The following is an 18,072-nucleotide window of genomic DNA, read 5'->3' as shown; positions in this document are numbered from 1 at the left end:
TAAAAAGTCTTTCTTTTTTATTTGACCAAAAACCATCAGTCTGCCGGTTACCTCCAATATGGAACACAATATACAGGTAGCAATGCACCATTGTTGACGCTGCGGCCAAAAAATTGCTGCTCAAAAGAAAAGAGGGTTTAGTGCTAACAATTTCACTTTCATTTTTTGGAACAGAGTCAAAGTTTGAGGTTGAAAGAAGACGAAAAGTGTTCAGGTGGGTGAGGGTTAAAGATTCCTCAAGTAAAAGTGTGAATCAACTAAAAGCACAATAACCATACAGTGGGCTCTATCCATCACACTGCCCAAAACTGACGTAACAGTCGTGAAGAAAAGCCCTAAACCAATGTAACAGAAAACATCTGAGAAGGAACACGCCTGGATTATTATGTCACAGCTCCTGGAATGCCTTTGGTGATTTAGATATTTAAATCATACTTTTGCAGTCCAGAGGTAAATCTGTAAATTGTCCTATGTGTTATTACCAAAAGAACAACAGAAAGGAAAAACAAGAGCATGGCACAAAGTTGCACCATAGAACCAGTGGTCTTCTGTCTCTACTGGCGTTAAAGTCCTCTCAGCGCTCTGCAGTTAGCACAGATGCGGACTTTCCTCTTCACCAAGAAATCACATGTTGACGCCCGCGCCAGTATGACTGGGTCTTTATTAGATGATGGCTGTTTGGGTGGCAGTCCCTGGCACATAACGTACTTCGCCAGGCCCAAAAGCAGATTGACCACTTCAGTCACTGAGGTCAGGCGTCCTGGGTACGTGTCGTACAGCGAATGGGTGGGGAGCAGTGGCTGCTTCTGGACGGTGACCTGATAGCAGAAGCCCGGGTCGATCAGCACTGTGGTGTCAGTCATAGCGGACTGTTTAGAACACTGGATGAGCTGCAGCTGCGGTCCCTCCACCATTATGGCATACCAAAGGATTGGCAGTGCGGAGGAGCGCAAAGAGTGTAGCAGCTTCATCAGCTGGTTTTCTACATCCACACCGCTGCTAGCCGGGTTATCAGCCAAACTGAAGATCTGTGTGATCTGCAGGGAGCAACAGAATGAAAATAAATATTCAAAAAGGTTTTCATCATTGGTGGTTATTTAGAAATCTACTATGACCAGTCTCAGCTTGTAACTTACCATGGGCAACTCCTCTTCATCTTCGTCATCGTCGTCGTCATCATCATCAACATATTTTGAGCGTGATCTCGCTGCATTCCATCTGCTTAGCTGGTCCTGGATTGACAAGGATGAACTCATGAGCTCAAATATTAACTGTAACATCTGAGCGTAAAACTCATCTGTAATAACTATCATATCAAACCAACACTTAACTGACACTGTAGGTGCATCAAATCAGTGTGCAATTGTTATTATTGTATCTATTGTTTGGATTCAATCATGGACAATGTGCCAAATCCTCATTATCTGTCTGTTTACAAAGGTTGACATCACAGCAGTCATTGAGGTAATAGAAGAATAGAGAAAATCAAGATGCTTCACAGGTTTTGCCAGCAACTGGTCAACAAGTGAGACCACCAAACTAGGAGTCTCTACATTTCTGCCTCATCAGCATTCAAGACATTGTACATGACAAAAATGCTAACGACAATAATTTGTCCAGTATCAGTAAATGCAATAGAACCAGGATTACGAGGCATCCTCCTGTAAACTTTGCTAAACAACATTAATAGTTTTGCCTTTGCCAGGAGCAGAGCAGCATGTGGCAAACACCACTTGACTCTTAAACCCAAACATGCCTGTGGGCCAAAAATTGCAAATTAAAGCTGTAAAAGCATACATTTTTCACAATGGAGAACTATATTCTAAATTACAGTGAGAAGTCTCAAAAAATGCCAAATATGTCTGGCAAAATGTGCACAAATGTTACGCAATACAGATCTGCCATAATTACAAGGCATTTCTACTAGATGTAATGGTGCAGCCATAAAGGAAAGTAAACGTGCAGTATAGCTTTGATGAAACACAATGTGGAATACAAATAAGGTGTTAATACTTGAGGGGAAATGAAACACTGACTGCTAAGGGGTCAAATAAGAAAATTTGCCATTTTTCCACCTTCTGTTTTAACTGTGCAGTGCTCAACAAGCACAGTAAATGAGAGCTGCAGCACTGATGATGGGTCACAAAGCATCAGATGCTGTTCAAGTGACCACAAGAACAAACTGAAGGACGGCCAAGAAGAGAGGGGTGACAACGAGAGAGAGCAAACAACTTGGCAGTGATATGCATCCTTTATAAGGAGATCTAATTAACAATTGGAGGCGACTCGGTGCCAAGTGGTTAAGGCATGTATCCTATAATTGAAACATCCCCATTTCAATTCCCTCTGCCTTTGTTGCATGTCCTACTCCTCTCTCTTTCTCCTTTTCATTCTTCCTGTCCATAGACTCTTTCCCTCTATGCCCTCAGTACTGCCGTATGGACAAGAAAACAGAGGACAAGAGGAAAAGACCATCCAAACTTGAGACCAGATAACACAAATCAACATATGCACACCCTTAGCAAAAAGGATTAATCAAGTGGAACAATTAGACTTATGTATCGCATTACAATTGACTGGCAAAAAAAGCTGGTCAAACAGAGCTGGAGCGAGGCCTGGATTCCTCACACTGAGCCACAGGACACAGAACAGCATGGCAACAGATACACAGAAGGAAAAGGACAAGGCGCCAGGAGCGTTTGTGAGAGAAAGTGTAAACAGGAGGCTGTGATGACACATGATCACTGCTGTTAAGCATAGGGCAGCGAGGATTTGTACACCATCAGCCAGAAGAGTACAACTATCTACAGAAAAGATGTGGGAAATCTCAAGGCTCCTCAACATAGAAATACTAAATGAAATGCAACAAGTTTCACCTGATGAAGAAAAAATGTGCATTATTAGAAAAACATTTTAAAAAAGGGAAGAATGTAAACATACAAGCTCAGAGTTGTGGTTGCCGATGTGAGGCAATCCATTCCTGTCTCCGAAATCCAAATGACTAAACTGTTGCAAGACAAAAGCACATTGACATTAGTCTGGTTAGAGTGCTGAGTGACAGAAACATGCAGACAATGCTCTATTCTAACCTGCATAGATGACTGGTGGTTTCTCACACTCAATTCATAGGAGTGTTTGCTAACACTGGCAGGCTCAGTGATCCAACTCATCTTAACAGCAGTACATAAGAAAGGTAAGAAGAAACCACTCATTCTTCCTGAACCTTTTAATGCTAATGTGTTGATGTTTTTTTTTCTTCAAAAACCAACCACTCCAAGCAAAAAGAAACAATACAAGATGTGAACAGTAAAGGCAGAAGGAACTTACTGGTAAGTCATCATCTTCATTGTCACTGAAGTCTAAGCCTGATGCCGACGCTCTGTTTTTCTTGAAATTTGACTTCCGACTGTATGTGTAGTGAGGTCTAGGCCTGCCAGGAAGCATTTGGCCATCTGGCCCGTAGTCACCTTGTCCCATCTGAAAAGGCAGCAAATGTCTCTGCCAAATGTAAGCAGAGAAAATTTTTTTAATAACTGCACCATTACATCATTATATGCAACAGGCGACGAATTCATTCGAACTTGATAGGGTCCAACCATTGCCTGTCTCTGACACTGGCGTAGTCGACACTTCTGCCTCTTCTTATTGCTGCCTCCAAATTTGGGTTTGTCTACACAAAAATCACACGTGCCACAGTCTTTCCTGCAGAGACAGGCTTTACATTCACCACACGATCGCCGCTTCCGCTTCTTATGCCACTGAAACAAGAACAAAACGAAATATAATTATGCAACAGGTCAACAAATGAGCATCGATTAGGTCATTTTGTCAATTAAGAGGACGGGGCAATTTTGTCAAAACATGTCAGATTACTTAAACTCAAAACCTTCCACACCTTTGAAATGTGATGTTAAGTGTTTTTTCCATGACAGTAGTTCATCCTAAATCCATCCACCTGTTTTTAAACCTGAGTAAAAACGGATGGGGTGGGGATGTGACTAGGTGCAACAGAATAAATCAAATGATCCGATAAATCATGACGTACACAAAGCTTGTATCAGCTCCACTAAAGCATTTCTCACATTAATACATGAAAACAAGAAATGCCTTAATAAATCACATTTTCCATGCGGTTCTGTATCATGTGAGGTGTGAGGTCTGACTCTCTTTTAAATCACAGATGGAAACACGCGTTCAATTGCATTATTTTGTGCAGAACTTCTGGAAATTCCGTTTTAATTTGGGCTACATTTGGGATGCAAACTTTGCTCAGTGAGTGCACAACTAATAACCATTCCAAACTAATTATTCATATATTAACCCTGTCAAAACCCACAAACTTCAACCCCTTTGGCATTGCTTTGAACACTCAATTTGGGTTAATGATAATAAAAACAAATATCACAGTATAATGAGCCCTATTTTGACAATTGTTGTAAACATACTAACATGAAAAAAATACTGCTGAGCTGAAGTTGGTCCCTGGGCGCCGCACAGTGGCTGCCTGCTGCACAACAGATGTCACTCCAACTTCTACCATCTATGACTTGACTGCAGCTGTTATCTATGAGGAAGAAGTATGCCAGCTTTCCCTTGCCACTACCTCAGGTATTGAAGGGCTGAGCCACTGTTCCAGACCAGATTTTAGTCGATTCTGTAGCACTTTAGATGTCATGCCGTCCCGCCTGTAGGAGAGCGGGTTAAGAAAAAACTCACATCATCGTCGTCATCTGTTGACAGGTCTTCCTCATCATCGACGTCCACGTTGACGTGGATGTTCTCTGTGTCACTGCTTTTGAGGCTCAGGTGCTGTGTGAATAAAACATTATCAGTGAGAGTAGGAAAAAGCAGATAAAAACAACCATATGGTGTATTATTAAAGGGGCTTTATGTAGCAATTTGTATCAATTAACATGTATTAATCACTTTTTTATTGGCCGTATGTGAGCAGATTGTAAGGAAATGTAAATAATGAGACCTTCCCGTCTCTCTCGGTTGATAATAAAAGCCTGTGGATGATTTGTTTTAGCGTTAATTTAGAAATGGAGTCCACTGACATGAACAACCAGCTTCCAGCACAACACAGACGTTCCACAGAGCCCCTTTAATAAACAGAATTTGCTAGCATTTTTACAAACTTTACCTGTGATTCCATAACTTCACCCTGTAAAACAAAACAGCTGACATTAGAACCGATAAGATTGTGTGAAATTTTCAACAGAACAATACGCAGTTTCAACAAGATGAAAATCTAAAAAGCTCAGAGCACAGTGACTCCAGCGGGCACATCAAACAGAAACTGTGGATTCGATTGCACAAGCTTTTATTACCTGGAAACTAATGTCATCAAATGTATCAGGAATGTCATTATAAAGTGTCTGTGGCATATAGCCTGCACTTCCAGGGCCCTGGTGGAACACACAGGAAAAAATGCAAATTAATGCAAATGTAAGATCACAACAATAAGCATCAAAATAAACAATAACTGTTCATCAGCTTACCTTGCGAATGGGACATATGCATTTCCTTTTCCGGCATATGCGTTTCCGGGACTCGGGGCTCTGCAGGCCATGCTTGCAGTTGGCGCACTGCCCACAGTTTATATTGTTGTGGCATCCCACACACTGTCCACATGGAATCCACTACAGGGGCCATGAACAAGAAGAGAAAAGCAGCTTTAATATTGTTTTTACACATTTTAAACTTTCATCAGAATAATTATTGAGACACATTTAGATAAAGCGACTTCTCAGTGTTGAAAAATATTTCATTATTTTCACCTTCTATTTCTTTTTCTCTCATCTTATAGTATTTGCTTTTTTTTTGGGGGGGGGGGGGGGGGGGTTTTTTTTATAGGACAGCTTGGTGACACATTTTTTATCTATCCAGCTCGTTTTGGTACGAGTTACCAAGTAGATACTGGCCATAGAGTTTCTGCCTTCTGTCCAACATATGGAATAAGATGGGATACATTTGAAAAAATAAACCAATGCAATGGCACGTTGCAATAATTCTTTTTTAAATCGTGACCCAGTTACACAAGATAATCCACAGACAGTGTGCAGTCGCATGTAGAAACTAATCTTCCTACGAGACTATCCAACTGCATCACCAGAAAGAGGGAAAAGGGAAACTACTCTTGTGCTCTTACAGCATGGAATGTAAACGTTTGTGCCGTCATCCTTGGCATAATGTTGGCATGCTTCTCGTCCATGAGTAAATCCTTGCAAGAAAATAGTTCCTATGTGAAACTGTTCAGCGACAAGATCTGTGGTCTAACTTGGTCGTGACTTCTCATCTCAAGCCAAGTGCCACCTAGTTTGCTTTATCTGTAAAACCCAGTAACAAACACCAAAACAAACTCTAGGAGCATAAATGGCACTACAGGTAAAAGGACGAGTATTCTGATTGGGTGTGAACTTTCCCTTTAATTTTAAGCTAGTTAACGTAGCTAAAATATCCCATTCCATTCAACGAGCTTGTTGCAAGACAATGCTTTACCTTTCTGAAGCGAATCATCGGATGCTCTTTTGTCTTTGATGCAGCTGTAATAAGAAAAATACAACAAACGTTGCAGGATGAGTAAAACTGTCAGAAGGTCGTCACTTTCACCACACCTCAGTCAATTTCATGATGCTGACCTATTCCTAACAATAAGTTTACCTCACAATTATGTCATTACACACTCATAAAGTGACGTACCCCAACAGCCGGGACAGCAGGGCCTCTTCCTTTGTTTGTCATACCATGTGCCTATGAAGGAAATACCACATTTGGCACAGAACCTGCAGAGAAGCATGATGAAGCTCAGTACATTTGTCTTGTTATCAGCAGTTATAATAAGATTAAGTCTTGAAATATGAACTGAAGTAATAAGGAGCTCACAGAGTATTGTCCTCCGTCATAACGTCTCCATTTATGGAAGGGATAGGGATTGGTTTGGAAGATGACGAGGGAGGAGGAAGTTTAATTCTAACTTCCGAAGATCGCTCCTCACTGCGAGGAGCTTGGTTTGAGGTTCCCATCGTACTATGTGGTGAGAAATTTGTCTGGTTGCTGCTGAGGTTTTTGGGCACCAGACTGGGGGTGAGCCTGTGGTGGGAGTCTGGTGTGTCCGCCCCCTCTCCTCTGTCCACCCAGCTGGACTCTGAAGAAGAACGCTCCCGCATCTTTCTCTAATGGATTTGAAAGTGAAGAAAAAATTAACTTAAGACATAATTATCTCTAATATTTTAAGTGTTAAACGCTAAAAGAGGCCAATACCTTCATTCTGTTTCGAGTTCTTGTCGGTGGTGCGACACCTTCGTAGAACTTTCCTGTCTTGTAATCAAATGTTGACAAGTCAAGAAATCCCTCCAGCACTGAAACCAGTTCTACTCGGCTTCTCACTCGATCCCCTCGCGGACTGCAAGGGAAAATCAAACAAAACAGTTACAACTGCAAAGAGTTGGAGGACTGAAAACTACAACATCCTGATGTCATTCGGTCACGGAATGAATCAGAGCTGGAACTAATAATTATTTTTCTCATTGATTTCTCTGCTCATTTAAATATATAAAATGTGGGTGAAAAAAGGTTTTCGTGTTAAATCAGTTCAGAAACAAAAAGGCAATCAGAATACTAACATATAGAAGAAAAAGCACAATTAGAACTGCAATTCATCAATCAATCATTAGTTGTGCTCAATATTTTTTACAATTAATCAAGAAATCATGAAGTGTATAAAAACTTTAAAACTTGAATAAATTAAAAAGTTATATCTTCAAGTAGTTTTCAAAGTTATCAAAAATGAATCTATTAATTGGCTAACTGTTGCAGCTCTTGTAAGAAACTTAAATGTGCAAATACTTAGAACTTCAGTTCTGTTCAGGCTGTAAAGTCTGTTATCATCATCAATTTATCATTAGTTATAAATATGAATTTTTTTCTGATATTGGTTGTTTTTGCTTTATTACTGAGCCCTAATGCACAACAAGATGTGTGACCACTATAAATGCTTACAGAAGTGAAAAAGAAGTAGCGGTGGTAGAGTATAAATATCACAAGAGTCAAAGGAAGGAAGTGCTGGAAAAAAACTATCATATGTATTAAATTGAAAGAAACAGCTGTCCATATTCTAATAGACAGTATTTACCCCAAGTAATATACATCCTTCTGTCCAACACTGGAACCTGAGCGTCGAACAACTTCTTTGCGTTTCCACCCCTCTCCAAGTATTGGCCACTCAACCCATCCCTCATCAGGATGTGATCGCTTCCGGCGGGGAACGTTAAGCCTACATTTAAGAGAGGAGGTGGGAATCAGACATGTAAGAAACACTTATAACACATGAGATAAAAAGCCTGCACAACGTGCCATCCAAAACAATGTTAATAAGCAAAGTTATATTGTGTCTCTTTCAACAGATTGAGGGAACATTTCCTGGAGGTTTGAGATTAGATGGTTCTTTCAACAGCAGCTGAACCAATGTAGAAAGACATTCAACAGCCCTCTGATTTTAATTGGCAGTTCTTCTGAATATGACTGTTTAACCTTTGAGACAGACATTAACCAATGAACAGCAAATACAATGTAACCCTGTTGCTAGTGTACATTATTTTGTAACCATTCCCATTTATTAAACATACTTTCCTCTTAATCTCAGTCAGAAAAGAAGCACGTCATCTTTACACACTTGCATCCCACTGCCAGCTCCATGATGGTGATGGTCATGTTGTGGCTCTTGTGCTTGCATTAATGGAGCAAAACAACATTATTCAACTCACTGATAAATCTTTTTGAAGGTCTTCTCACTGCCTGGCACGCTCTCGCTCCTCTCGCTTTCTCCTGCCAGGCTGTCTTCCTCTGCATCATTCCGACCAACACTGTCAGCATCATCATCATCCTCCAGAGGCTCAAACCAGTCAATGGGAGGCTCGCCAGCGGTGACCCTAATGTCGTCCCCCTCTTCCTCCTTGATCTCTTTCTCTGTATCCGTTACTGGATCTGAGCTGGGGTTTTCCTTTGAGTCGAGGCTGTCCGGGGTAGCTGTGGGCTCCGGAGCCGGTGCTGTCTCAGAGGTGTTTTCCGCCTCACTGCTCTTCCTCTCTGTGCTTTGTCCCACATCTTCTTCCACGGGCTCACTGCCAGGGAGCGGGCTCTTGGGAGATTCTTCAAGAGTCTCTTCGTTCATTGATGCACCTGTTTAGGCCGCAAACAGTCGGAAGTGTGTTCCTGCAGACAAATAAGATATCCTCTACAGCTGATCTTACATCCCATTAAGGTGGTGCATTTCTCAAACTGTCCTGGATGGAGCCACTTGACCTTGGCTTCGCAGGTCTGAGGCAGGTGTACGGGCTGTCAGGAGGGTTGACAGCTGCTCAGTTTAACATGACAAACACATAACCTGCAAAATAAGTTGATCATAAATAGTGATTAAACACACAGTATGTCCAGTAAATATTACAGCACACATAGTTAAGCTAACTCGCTGGTTATGTTACTGTAAGTTATTGTTAGCTTGGAACAACTGGCTAGCTGCTCAAAAATCTGTTCTGTAGTCTTCCCGAGCAGACATTAACGTATAGTTAACATACCATTTCAATATAACTAACCTGGCTGTATGTATGTCACAATTTAGTCAGCGTTGGACATTAGCTTCCATAAAAGTAAAGCTACCTAACGTTGCAGCTTATCCATGGTTAATTAGCCAGCACTGAGATGTGGCTAATCTTAGCCGACAAACACGTTAGCAACACTAGCTAACCAAGTGCTGCAATTGCTCAGATGCTCTGATATTGGCACAGGGCATTTTTAATACGTAGTTTTGCGACATACCACAAATGCAGAAGTAGTGCGATGTTAATGCCACGCACGTTGGCTTAGCTGGTGTTGAAAGACTGGAACCGAAAACGTTAGCAACATTCAGCTATAGTTAGCGTCCCTCCATGGTCCCTGTGCCTTGTGGTGATAGTTGAGAGCTGTTTATCGCTACCAGTTTACAAATGTTTGCCCTGTATGTGGGCCAACAAAACACACATACACACACACACACACACCTTTAGGCTAATATTTCCCAGATGCTTGACACTCTATTCACAACAGTCAACAATTCACTTTTCGAGGTAAACTGGAGCTGACGTATGTTTGCTAGCTACCATGCAACTGGCACAAACGGAAACTAGCAGGACAAAGGAAGGCGAAACACCAAAATGGAAATCTGTCCAGTCCATGGATGTGGGCTGCGACGCCGCCTACAGAAAGGACGACTAACACTTCAGCTGTAATAGTGTTGTAGTATAAAAACACATACTCTCCATTTGCAAATACAATTACTCAATTGTTTTGTCAGTTTAAATGACTGTAAAATTATAATTTGATGCTAGGGTCCATCAGACACCATAATACATGATAAAAAACAAAAACAACCGAGTTTCACTGTCTCTATGACCAGCAAGTGAGAACTCTGTTACATTAAAGATTTATAATCACATTTTCATTTACTTCTGCTATAGATAAACATTTGAACTGCAAAAAACAGCCAGGCCGGTTTGTTTTATTTGTATCAGTTAACCATGCTTCCAATAAAGCCCCCACCGGACTTGATTTGTTGTTTATGTGACGTTTCAAACACCATACGCATTTCACGCTTCTGTTTTTCGAGCAGAGAAACGCAGAGTGAGACATAGCGGACTGCAGAGAAAAGTAAAACTTGTACAAGTTATAATGCGTATGGACGGTGAGACGGAACGGAGCGAGTCCTCTCATCCCGCCTTCATCCTCTTTGATAACACGCTTCAACTATGCTGCCTTCACGGGTCATTAGGAAGAATTGTGAGCGCCCAAGACCGGGTAGAGGCGTTCATGCGTGACTTTAGCGGACACAAAGCTTGGAAAACACCATTAAGATGAATTGTAATATCATGTAGAGGGGACGTTCATGTGAACAGTATTGTATGCTTCGACGTTCGGACCAAATCACATGTACTTTCGTCTGCAGACCAATATTTCAGGGGCGTAACACAAAATTCTGAACCCAGGACAGAAACATTCTCAATGTGCACCTCTTGCAGCCAGTGGAGCTTTAAAATTGAGCTTTTACCATAAAATGTTTCGAACTGACATACATCAGATTAAATGGAGCAACAAGGAACTGCAGATATATCTTTTTTTCCCCTTTTGTACAGATAAGTAATTTACTCTCTATTGGGGTTTAATAACTTAATTCATGATTCCTGCTACTAGAACCCCCTCCCATCAATTCAGATGAAAGCAAAATGTTTTTTAAATGCAGCGAGAATTTTTTTGCAAAATGGATTAACATCAGCAAATATGGATTGAAGAACAGTATTAACAGTTCAGATTGGTAGTAACGCCTCCTCTACTTTAGTGCTCAATATTCAAGGCCCCCCATGGCCTTGTGCTTAGCCCCCTCTTTTTCACACTATATCTATATTCTCTGCTCATGTAGGCTGCATTTTTAATCCCATATATATCGTAATGTGCCTCTTCTTGGCTACATTAAGACAAAACTGACCATACAAATATAAATGAAATATAGAATAAATATATATACTGAACTTCCAATGCAACGGTTCATGTTTCTTCCCTAAACAGCTGCCATCACTGTTTCAGGAAGAAGTCTCAGACTTCAAAGGAGGCATGGCATGCTAAAAAAAACCAGTAGAAACAATGGTCCAAAGTTTGTGGACTGACATGACAAACACATTGTGCCTTTCATTCAAGTAGTTTAGCTGCATTAGAGCGGGAAAACGGCACACTGCAAAAATAAGACTAAAGAGACACGTCTGAGCTGGACCAAAGCTCTTGGACATCATAATTTTGCTTTCTTGCTCTCAACACATCTGGTCAATATATGCTCTATCAGCCTGAACTACAGTCCAACGATGCACTTTACTTTCTTGTCATTTGGGATGGTACTTGATTTTTCTAGGCAGGGAAGAAATGTCAGCACTCCTGTGAAAATATGTAATCTGTTCTTGTATTGTGCCCTTTTTCATCATAGTCAAAGACAGGCAAAGTAGCACACATTATGTACATATTATTTTAAGGTGCAGTAGTCATAAAATGTGTTCATTGTGTATGTGTAAAAAAGCCAATTGAAATGCTGAGATAGATAATGTACATCATTCACACACCTTACGTGGAGCAAATTTAAGGTTTATTCAAGGCAATCATACCAAAAACAGCAGTTTTCAATAAGCAGTAGTTCATCTACCAGTCAGGAAAAATATATAACCATTTACATCTTAAATGTATTAATCATACAAAGATTTTAAAATAATTATCTAGTTAGAAAAACTGTTTTCCATCCAAATGGTACTATAATGCTTCTATAAGTTTAACTCCTGAACACTCAAATCTCACATCATGTACAGGGATGCACAGATGCAGACAGGTTGACTACCTATCCTTGTTGCTACGGAGATCTGTCGTCAAGGGGTCGTGCTGAATAGTTTGGTGCAACATTAGAGCGAGCAGACCGGCTCTGTTGGTCATCGCAGTCCTGACATTACGCTCCTGTTCAAAGAGCTCGTCCAATTTGTACCACTGTGGGGGAGGAAATGAAAAGAAGAAAAAAAATTAGTTAGATAAATATCACTTCCCTCGTTGCGGCAAACTATGAACAGATGTAAGTTCAGGTAAGAGATAAAAAAGAATCTCTGCATTATCAGACCGGATAAACAATAAAATCATGTTTCCATTTAAAAACCTGCAGAATTCTCAGGAAATACCACAAAAACAAAGCAACAATCACGAGGGTTGACTTACCACTCTGACTCGCTCCAAGTCCACCTCTGCTCTCCTGAGCTTTTCCCAGTTGTAATGTTTGTTGCATTTCCTTTTGGAGACCCTGCAGTAATCTCCCGTCAGCTCAAACACGTTCTTCACCAGAGGACACCCACACACCTCATCCACCGGGATCTAGTGACCGCACAAAAGAAAACAGTGTAAAACCTCTCCACGTATGTGATGGAATCATGCCAGACGTTTTGTGAATGGCTGATGGGAGTTTCCACTGACCTTAGGATCTCTGGAATGTTCTGGACACAAAACTTGAAGCCTCTTACAATATGTTTTGCTCTGGGGATTGTACACATCGCAGAACAGCCTGGTTGCTCTGTGGAACAAAAAAAAAACATTGTTAGTTAAGGCAAGTGAACTTAACAAAATTGTTATAAACGTTCAGATTATATCTGTTACTTACCCTTCTATTCTTGTAGGGTACATGGATCCAAAGGAGGTCTGACTCTCATACTGTCGAGATTATCAGGGATAGAAATGTTACAGAACAAATGCTTTTGTGTGTTTGTATATTCGAGGCTTTGAATTAGAAATCTGGAGAATAATCACCTTTGCGTAACATCTCTCCATATGTCTCAGTGCCACTTTTGGATTGATGGGATGACTACAAGACACGCAGAAAATCTGCAGATCTGTGTCCTCGCTGTCACCTTCATTCACCTGCAAACAGAACCAAAGCATTTAAATCACAAGTGTTACCTCTGATCTTCTTCAGCAGCATCTAATAAGAAACAGAGAATGTCCCTGACTTTGACCAGCCCCACAGGGAGCTACCATGAAAAAGCAGTTACAACAGAAATCTGTGTTACTGAATGAGGGCTGCTCACCTCCTCGTCCTGCTGAACCGCCTGCTGCTTGGCCTTGGCGATGATGCCCTCCAGCTCGAGGAAGCGTCGCTCCATGTCTGTGAGGCGCATCCGGGCGTTGTGCTGTTCCCGTCGGATGCGCTCCAGTTGCTTCTTGCCGTGCTCCTCGGCGATGCAGGGACTCTGCTGCCACTGCTGGATACGCTGAGGGAGGATCTCATAGATCCGGCTGTGGATCAAAATGCGCAAATATTAATTAATCTATATGCTAAAAAAACTCAACCAGATAAGGACTTCCCCACGATCACTACTTAATCAGCTAATTGAAAGGTTTAAGAAACACTATCCATGGGACCCTACAACAAGGATCCTGATGAGAAAGACAGAGGTAGGAAAATAATTTGTAATACTACGCGACAAATCAAATTGTGAGTTTAGAAACTGGCTCAAAACAGAGGCTAATGCAACATCAAAATCTGAAGCATTTCCCCTGCATTTAATTCTTCTAGCACCAGGTGGAGTAATATCAATCAATACATACACCTTCACTTTCAATCTCAATTCAGATAAATAACATTTAGAATAAGATGGTTATTTAAAGATTTAAAACAGTCACAATTAAAATAACTGAATGAAAACCGTTATGTAAAACACTAACACGTATGGGTTGGGAGGTTTCAGATCTAATTTTTAAAATGAGGAAACGGTACTACCATCATTTGAATACAAAAAAACATTACATCTTTATACTTAACAGGGGTGTTAAACAAGGTTCTAATTATTATCATTATAGATGCTGCTAATAAATAAAACTATTATTCAAATTGCTTTTGCTGTTCGAGGTCGAATTAAGTATCTCTCCTTACAGAAGTGCACTGATGCAAGGTGAGAGGTGAAAGTAATATTTCTTACTTGGCGGCTAACTTCATACCACAGTCCTCAGAGCAGTATTTGGAGTTGGCTCTTGCTGCCTCCACACAGCTCGGCCCCAGACACTGACGCTGCCCTGTGTTATCACGCAGTTCACCCTTCTCACTGTATCTGCTTTTGTCTTTATGCTTCTGCTTCTGTTTGTGGCGTCGGGACTCCTTCTAGATTGTTCAAAGCGGAGGGGTTAGTTCACCAGTTCACCCTAAGCTTTACTCACATTTATGATGTTAAAGCTTTGGAGCAATAATGAAAAACGTCTTACCTTCTTGTCAAACTTCTTCTCTCGTCTCTTGACGTGCTTCACCTTCACAGCTTTCTTACGCATGACGGGACTGAAGGGCGGCTCATCATCATCATCGGTAGCCCATGCCTGGGAGAGAAGAGAGCAAACAAATGAGTCAGTGTCATCTAAGATGAGCAGGTTTACATGCAGCAATATGGTATCAAATGTTCCGTTACCATGTTGTTGTCAAGCCCCGCTGCCTTGTACTGCTGGTAGAGATCTGCCTCGCTGTCGTAGTCATCGGAGTACCGTCTCCGTCTGTGGTACGAATTGTCCCTCCTTTCTTGTAAAGAGAGTTCCTCATCCTTCACACGCAGCATTTTCTGTAAAAAAAAAAAACAAAAAACCAAAAAAAAACCTCAAGCTACAGGTTGGATATTTCCATATTGGCCACAAGGGACTGCACAAACACATCAGAGATCAGGAAGTATGAATCGCTTCAGAGCTTTTAAGGTTCTCTCTTTTTTTAACCTACCAACCTGGGTACCTTACAAGATATGATATGAATGATGCATTCTTGAAGAGGATTGTTGTAAGGGCATATGTATACCAAGTAAGTCTTAAACCCTAAATCTACAACTTTTAAGATCATTTAATGACATGAGGAAGGGTCAGTTGGATAACACTAAAATGTACAGGGCAGAAATGTTACATATTCTTCTACAATTTGGTGCTCTGATTATATACAGAGAATAGAGTAACCTACCCTGGCTCGAACTTCACACTGCCTGAACCTGCACTTCTGTCGGATTTTGTTGGGGCCTCCGAACTTCTTCATGTCCTTGCAGAAGTCACACTGAGCACAGTCCTCGGTCCGTCTGCAGGGCTCACATTCCCCACACATTCGTACTGAACGCTTCACCTGGGGAAAATCAAACAGTGGGCAATGACAGACAGTCGCTGAGGAAATGTGCATTGCTTTACATCCTACACATTTACCTACTGCCTGAAAATGGGTCTGACACAATTTAAGATTTTCTATCATCATCATCATCATTTCAAGTCGTCTGCCATGTAACATCATTTTAATGTGATATCCACATCCCTAATCACCTGGCTTACGTTTTTATTTAAATCAGGTATGTTTGTAGAAGACTTGATCACTGTATATATTTAGATGCAACAATCATTCCTCTCATTTGTACATCATTGTTATGCCCTTCAGATATTGAAGTGCAATCTAAATATTTAAGCCAGAAGTACAACATACTTTAGATCCACGCCGTCTTTCACTCCTGTAGTCTGGAGTACTCGGGGTGCTGTATTGTTTTTCAGTTCTGTCAGACTCAACGTCCTTGTCTTTGTTTTTCTTTGTTCTATACTTTATCTCCAGCAAGGGGTTTTTATCTGGTGACAGAGAGAAAAATGAACGTCATATTTGTTACAATGATTTGCTTTGTGATATATTTCACGTTTAATACGGCTGTCTTAAACGTGACAATTAAAGATTTGTTTTCCTCACCTCTGCATCTCATGCAGTACCACTCTCGGATTGCCTTCGCCGACTTCTCTGTTATGTTAATGCAGTGGCCATGGAACCACTCATTACAGTTATCACAGCCGCTGTCAGTGGGAGAATGAGGAAAATAATGTATGAGCATCACTGCATCCATTGCAAGTAATACAGTGACTGAAACAACAGCCGTGGTGTTGTGCACTTACATCATGAAGCAGTTGATGTCTGGTTTGCGGCAGATACAGTACAGTGGCGTGTTCTCCCCCTCCATGCTGCTGGTCTCAGGCCCTGGTGCATGGTCGACATCAGACATTTCGCTGTCCTGGAAAGTATCATATGGATCACAAACCACGTAACGGCTGATGGAAGTATATTAAATGTCAATGACAGCTGACTGCTGAGCTGCAGGGCACATGTCTCAAAGAAAGCAGAAGGATTTGGGTGTATCTAAAATAGATGCTGTGCTCAGCAACTAGCCACAAAGCATTTCAGTTTTCAGAGTAGCTCTGCAGTCTGGAGATTAATCCTACCATGGTCACTGCTTAAAATGTCCCAATCATGCATGGTAAATAGTGCTTAAACAGTATACTACTCTCAAGTACAATGAAACCGACCATCGTTATTTCTATTCACATCACCGCCCACTCCTAGATTATTTAGAAATTGTAAACGTGCTAATTACACTGTAAGGACCAAGACATGGTGTCTAGCACTTGGAAATAAGATTAACATTGCTAATTTACACCTCATCTTGCATGACGCACAGTTTCAGCGCCAGTTTATTTCCCCTGGCTAAATCAACACTGCGTGTGATGTTAGAAGGAGAACAGAAAAGAGAAATATCAGGTGCTGGTCAGTTAACCAGCACCACTGGTTAAAGATGAGTTTGGGTACCATTAACAGTTGCTTTGTTTACACACAAAACTAGCTTAACGTTACAGTATGCTAAAGATAGCGCGCATAGTAATCGGTTAGCATCAGTTAAATTGTTCAGTTGTCGTTAGCCAGTTAGCTTAACGTTACTCCGCTGTACCACGAAGCGAAGTACAAACTTTTCGAGACAATTTTAAATCAAACAATATGACATTCTGCACAGACAGGACATGTATTCACACGATATCACCCAAGCTAACTTGAGTTGGATCACAACATCGTAGTGACGGATGTATCGCTAACTTAAAGTGACCGCCTTGTAACCTATTATTAGTCACTAAAACTGAATTTCGCAGACGTAGAAGTCTTTATTTTCAATACTTACCATTTTGTAAGATCTTTACAGTCTTTGGATGTTTTACAAATACAGTGGAAAATATACGCCTAACACTGAGCCCGTTGGTTCGGCAGCTAACATCAGTTAGCATTCAGGTTTACACCCGGTTTAGACGGACGTCACATCGTTCGTAATCGGCTAAACTCGTTACTACTCGTAACAGAACTCGTCTGTCATTGGTCAGTATTCTTCTTCTCTAGTGATAAATTAACATCCAATAGCGCAACGTCGCCACCTGTTGGGTCTGCTACAAAATGCGTTTCCTGAAAAAAGAAAAATGCCCCATTCATAAACAAAACATCAATGTGTCTACTTTACTCAGGCTCAGAAATGTGTCATGCAGATAAATGTGTGATGTATAAATGAAATACATAGAATACATAATAGTATTACTTTATTTATAACCATGTAAATACTTTCTTACACTAGATATTTCTACTACTCACTAGTAACTAGCTACTACATGGATGACATATAACTGAATACACTATTGTTCTTGTTTTTACACACACACACACACACA

At 40.9% G+C, this 18,072-nt stretch overlaps 2 protein-coding genes across 4 annotated transcripts; both read right to left on the bottom strand.

Moving 5' to 3' along the window:
• Positions 1 to 10,192, bottom strand: mbd1b (methyl-CpG binding domain protein 1b). Of its 3 annotated transcripts, XM_037101784.1 has the most exons (17): positions 10,038 to 10,192; positions 9,817 to 9,878; positions 8,766 to 9,385; positions 8,135 to 8,275; positions 7,264 to 7,405; positions 6,886 to 7,175; positions 6,703 to 6,785; positions 6,502 to 6,545; positions 5,502 to 5,642; positions 5,331 to 5,408; positions 5,144 to 5,164; positions 4,717 to 4,809; positions 3,597 to 3,758; positions 3,328 to 3,498; positions 2,941 to 3,006; positions 1,137 to 1,232; positions 1 to 1,037 (listed from the first exon to the last, which is right to left on the bottom strand). In XM_037101784.1, exons 3-17 carry the CDS (start codon positions 9,170 to 9,172, stop codon positions 564 to 566), a joined length of 2,409 nt encoding a protein of 802 aa, XP_036957679.1. In that variant the 5' UTR covers positions 9,173 to 9,385; positions 9,817 to 9,878; positions 10,038 to 10,192; the 3' UTR covers positions 1 to 563. The 3 variants fall into 3 exon arrangements, with proteins under 3 accessions (XP_036957679.1, XP_036957680.1, XP_036957681.1); XM_037101785.1 differs by lacking the exon at positions 9,817 to 9,878 and having other exon boundaries at positions 10,038 to 10,175; XM_037101786.1 differs by having other exon boundaries at positions 3,328 to 3,477; positions 9,817 to 10,173.
• Positions 10,193 to 12,138: 1,946 nt separating this feature from the next.
• cxxc1b (CXXC finger protein 1b) lies at positions 12,139 to 17,694 on the bottom strand. The gene is made up of 14 exons (XM_037102563.1): positions 17,538 to 17,694; positions 16,486 to 16,601; positions 16,286 to 16,386; positions 16,034 to 16,170; positions 15,530 to 15,685; positions 15,000 to 15,146; positions 14,803 to 14,910; positions 14,523 to 14,701; positions 13,632 to 13,839; positions 13,354 to 13,464; positions 13,208 to 13,257; positions 13,024 to 13,120; positions 12,772 to 12,924; positions 12,139 to 12,549 (listed from the first exon to the last, which is right to left on the bottom strand). Exons 1-14 carry the CDS (start codon positions 17,538 to 17,540, stop codon positions 12,403 to 12,405), a joined length of 1,713 nt encoding a protein of 570 aa, XP_036958458.1. The 5' UTR covers positions 17,541 to 17,694; the 3' UTR covers positions 12,139 to 12,402.
• Between the last annotated feature and the right edge of the window lie 378 nt (positions 17,695 to 18,072).

This window comes from Acanthopagrus latus, chromosome 6 (assembly GCF_904848185.1).
Source record: "Acanthopagrus latus isolate v.2019 chromosome 6, fAcaLat1.1, whole genome shotgun sequence".
NCBI classification, from domain to species: Eukaryota; Metazoa; Chordata; class Actinopteri; order Spariformes; family Sparidae; genus Acanthopagrus; species Acanthopagrus latus.
This window is presented reverse-complemented; position numbering and strand designations above follow the sequence as displayed.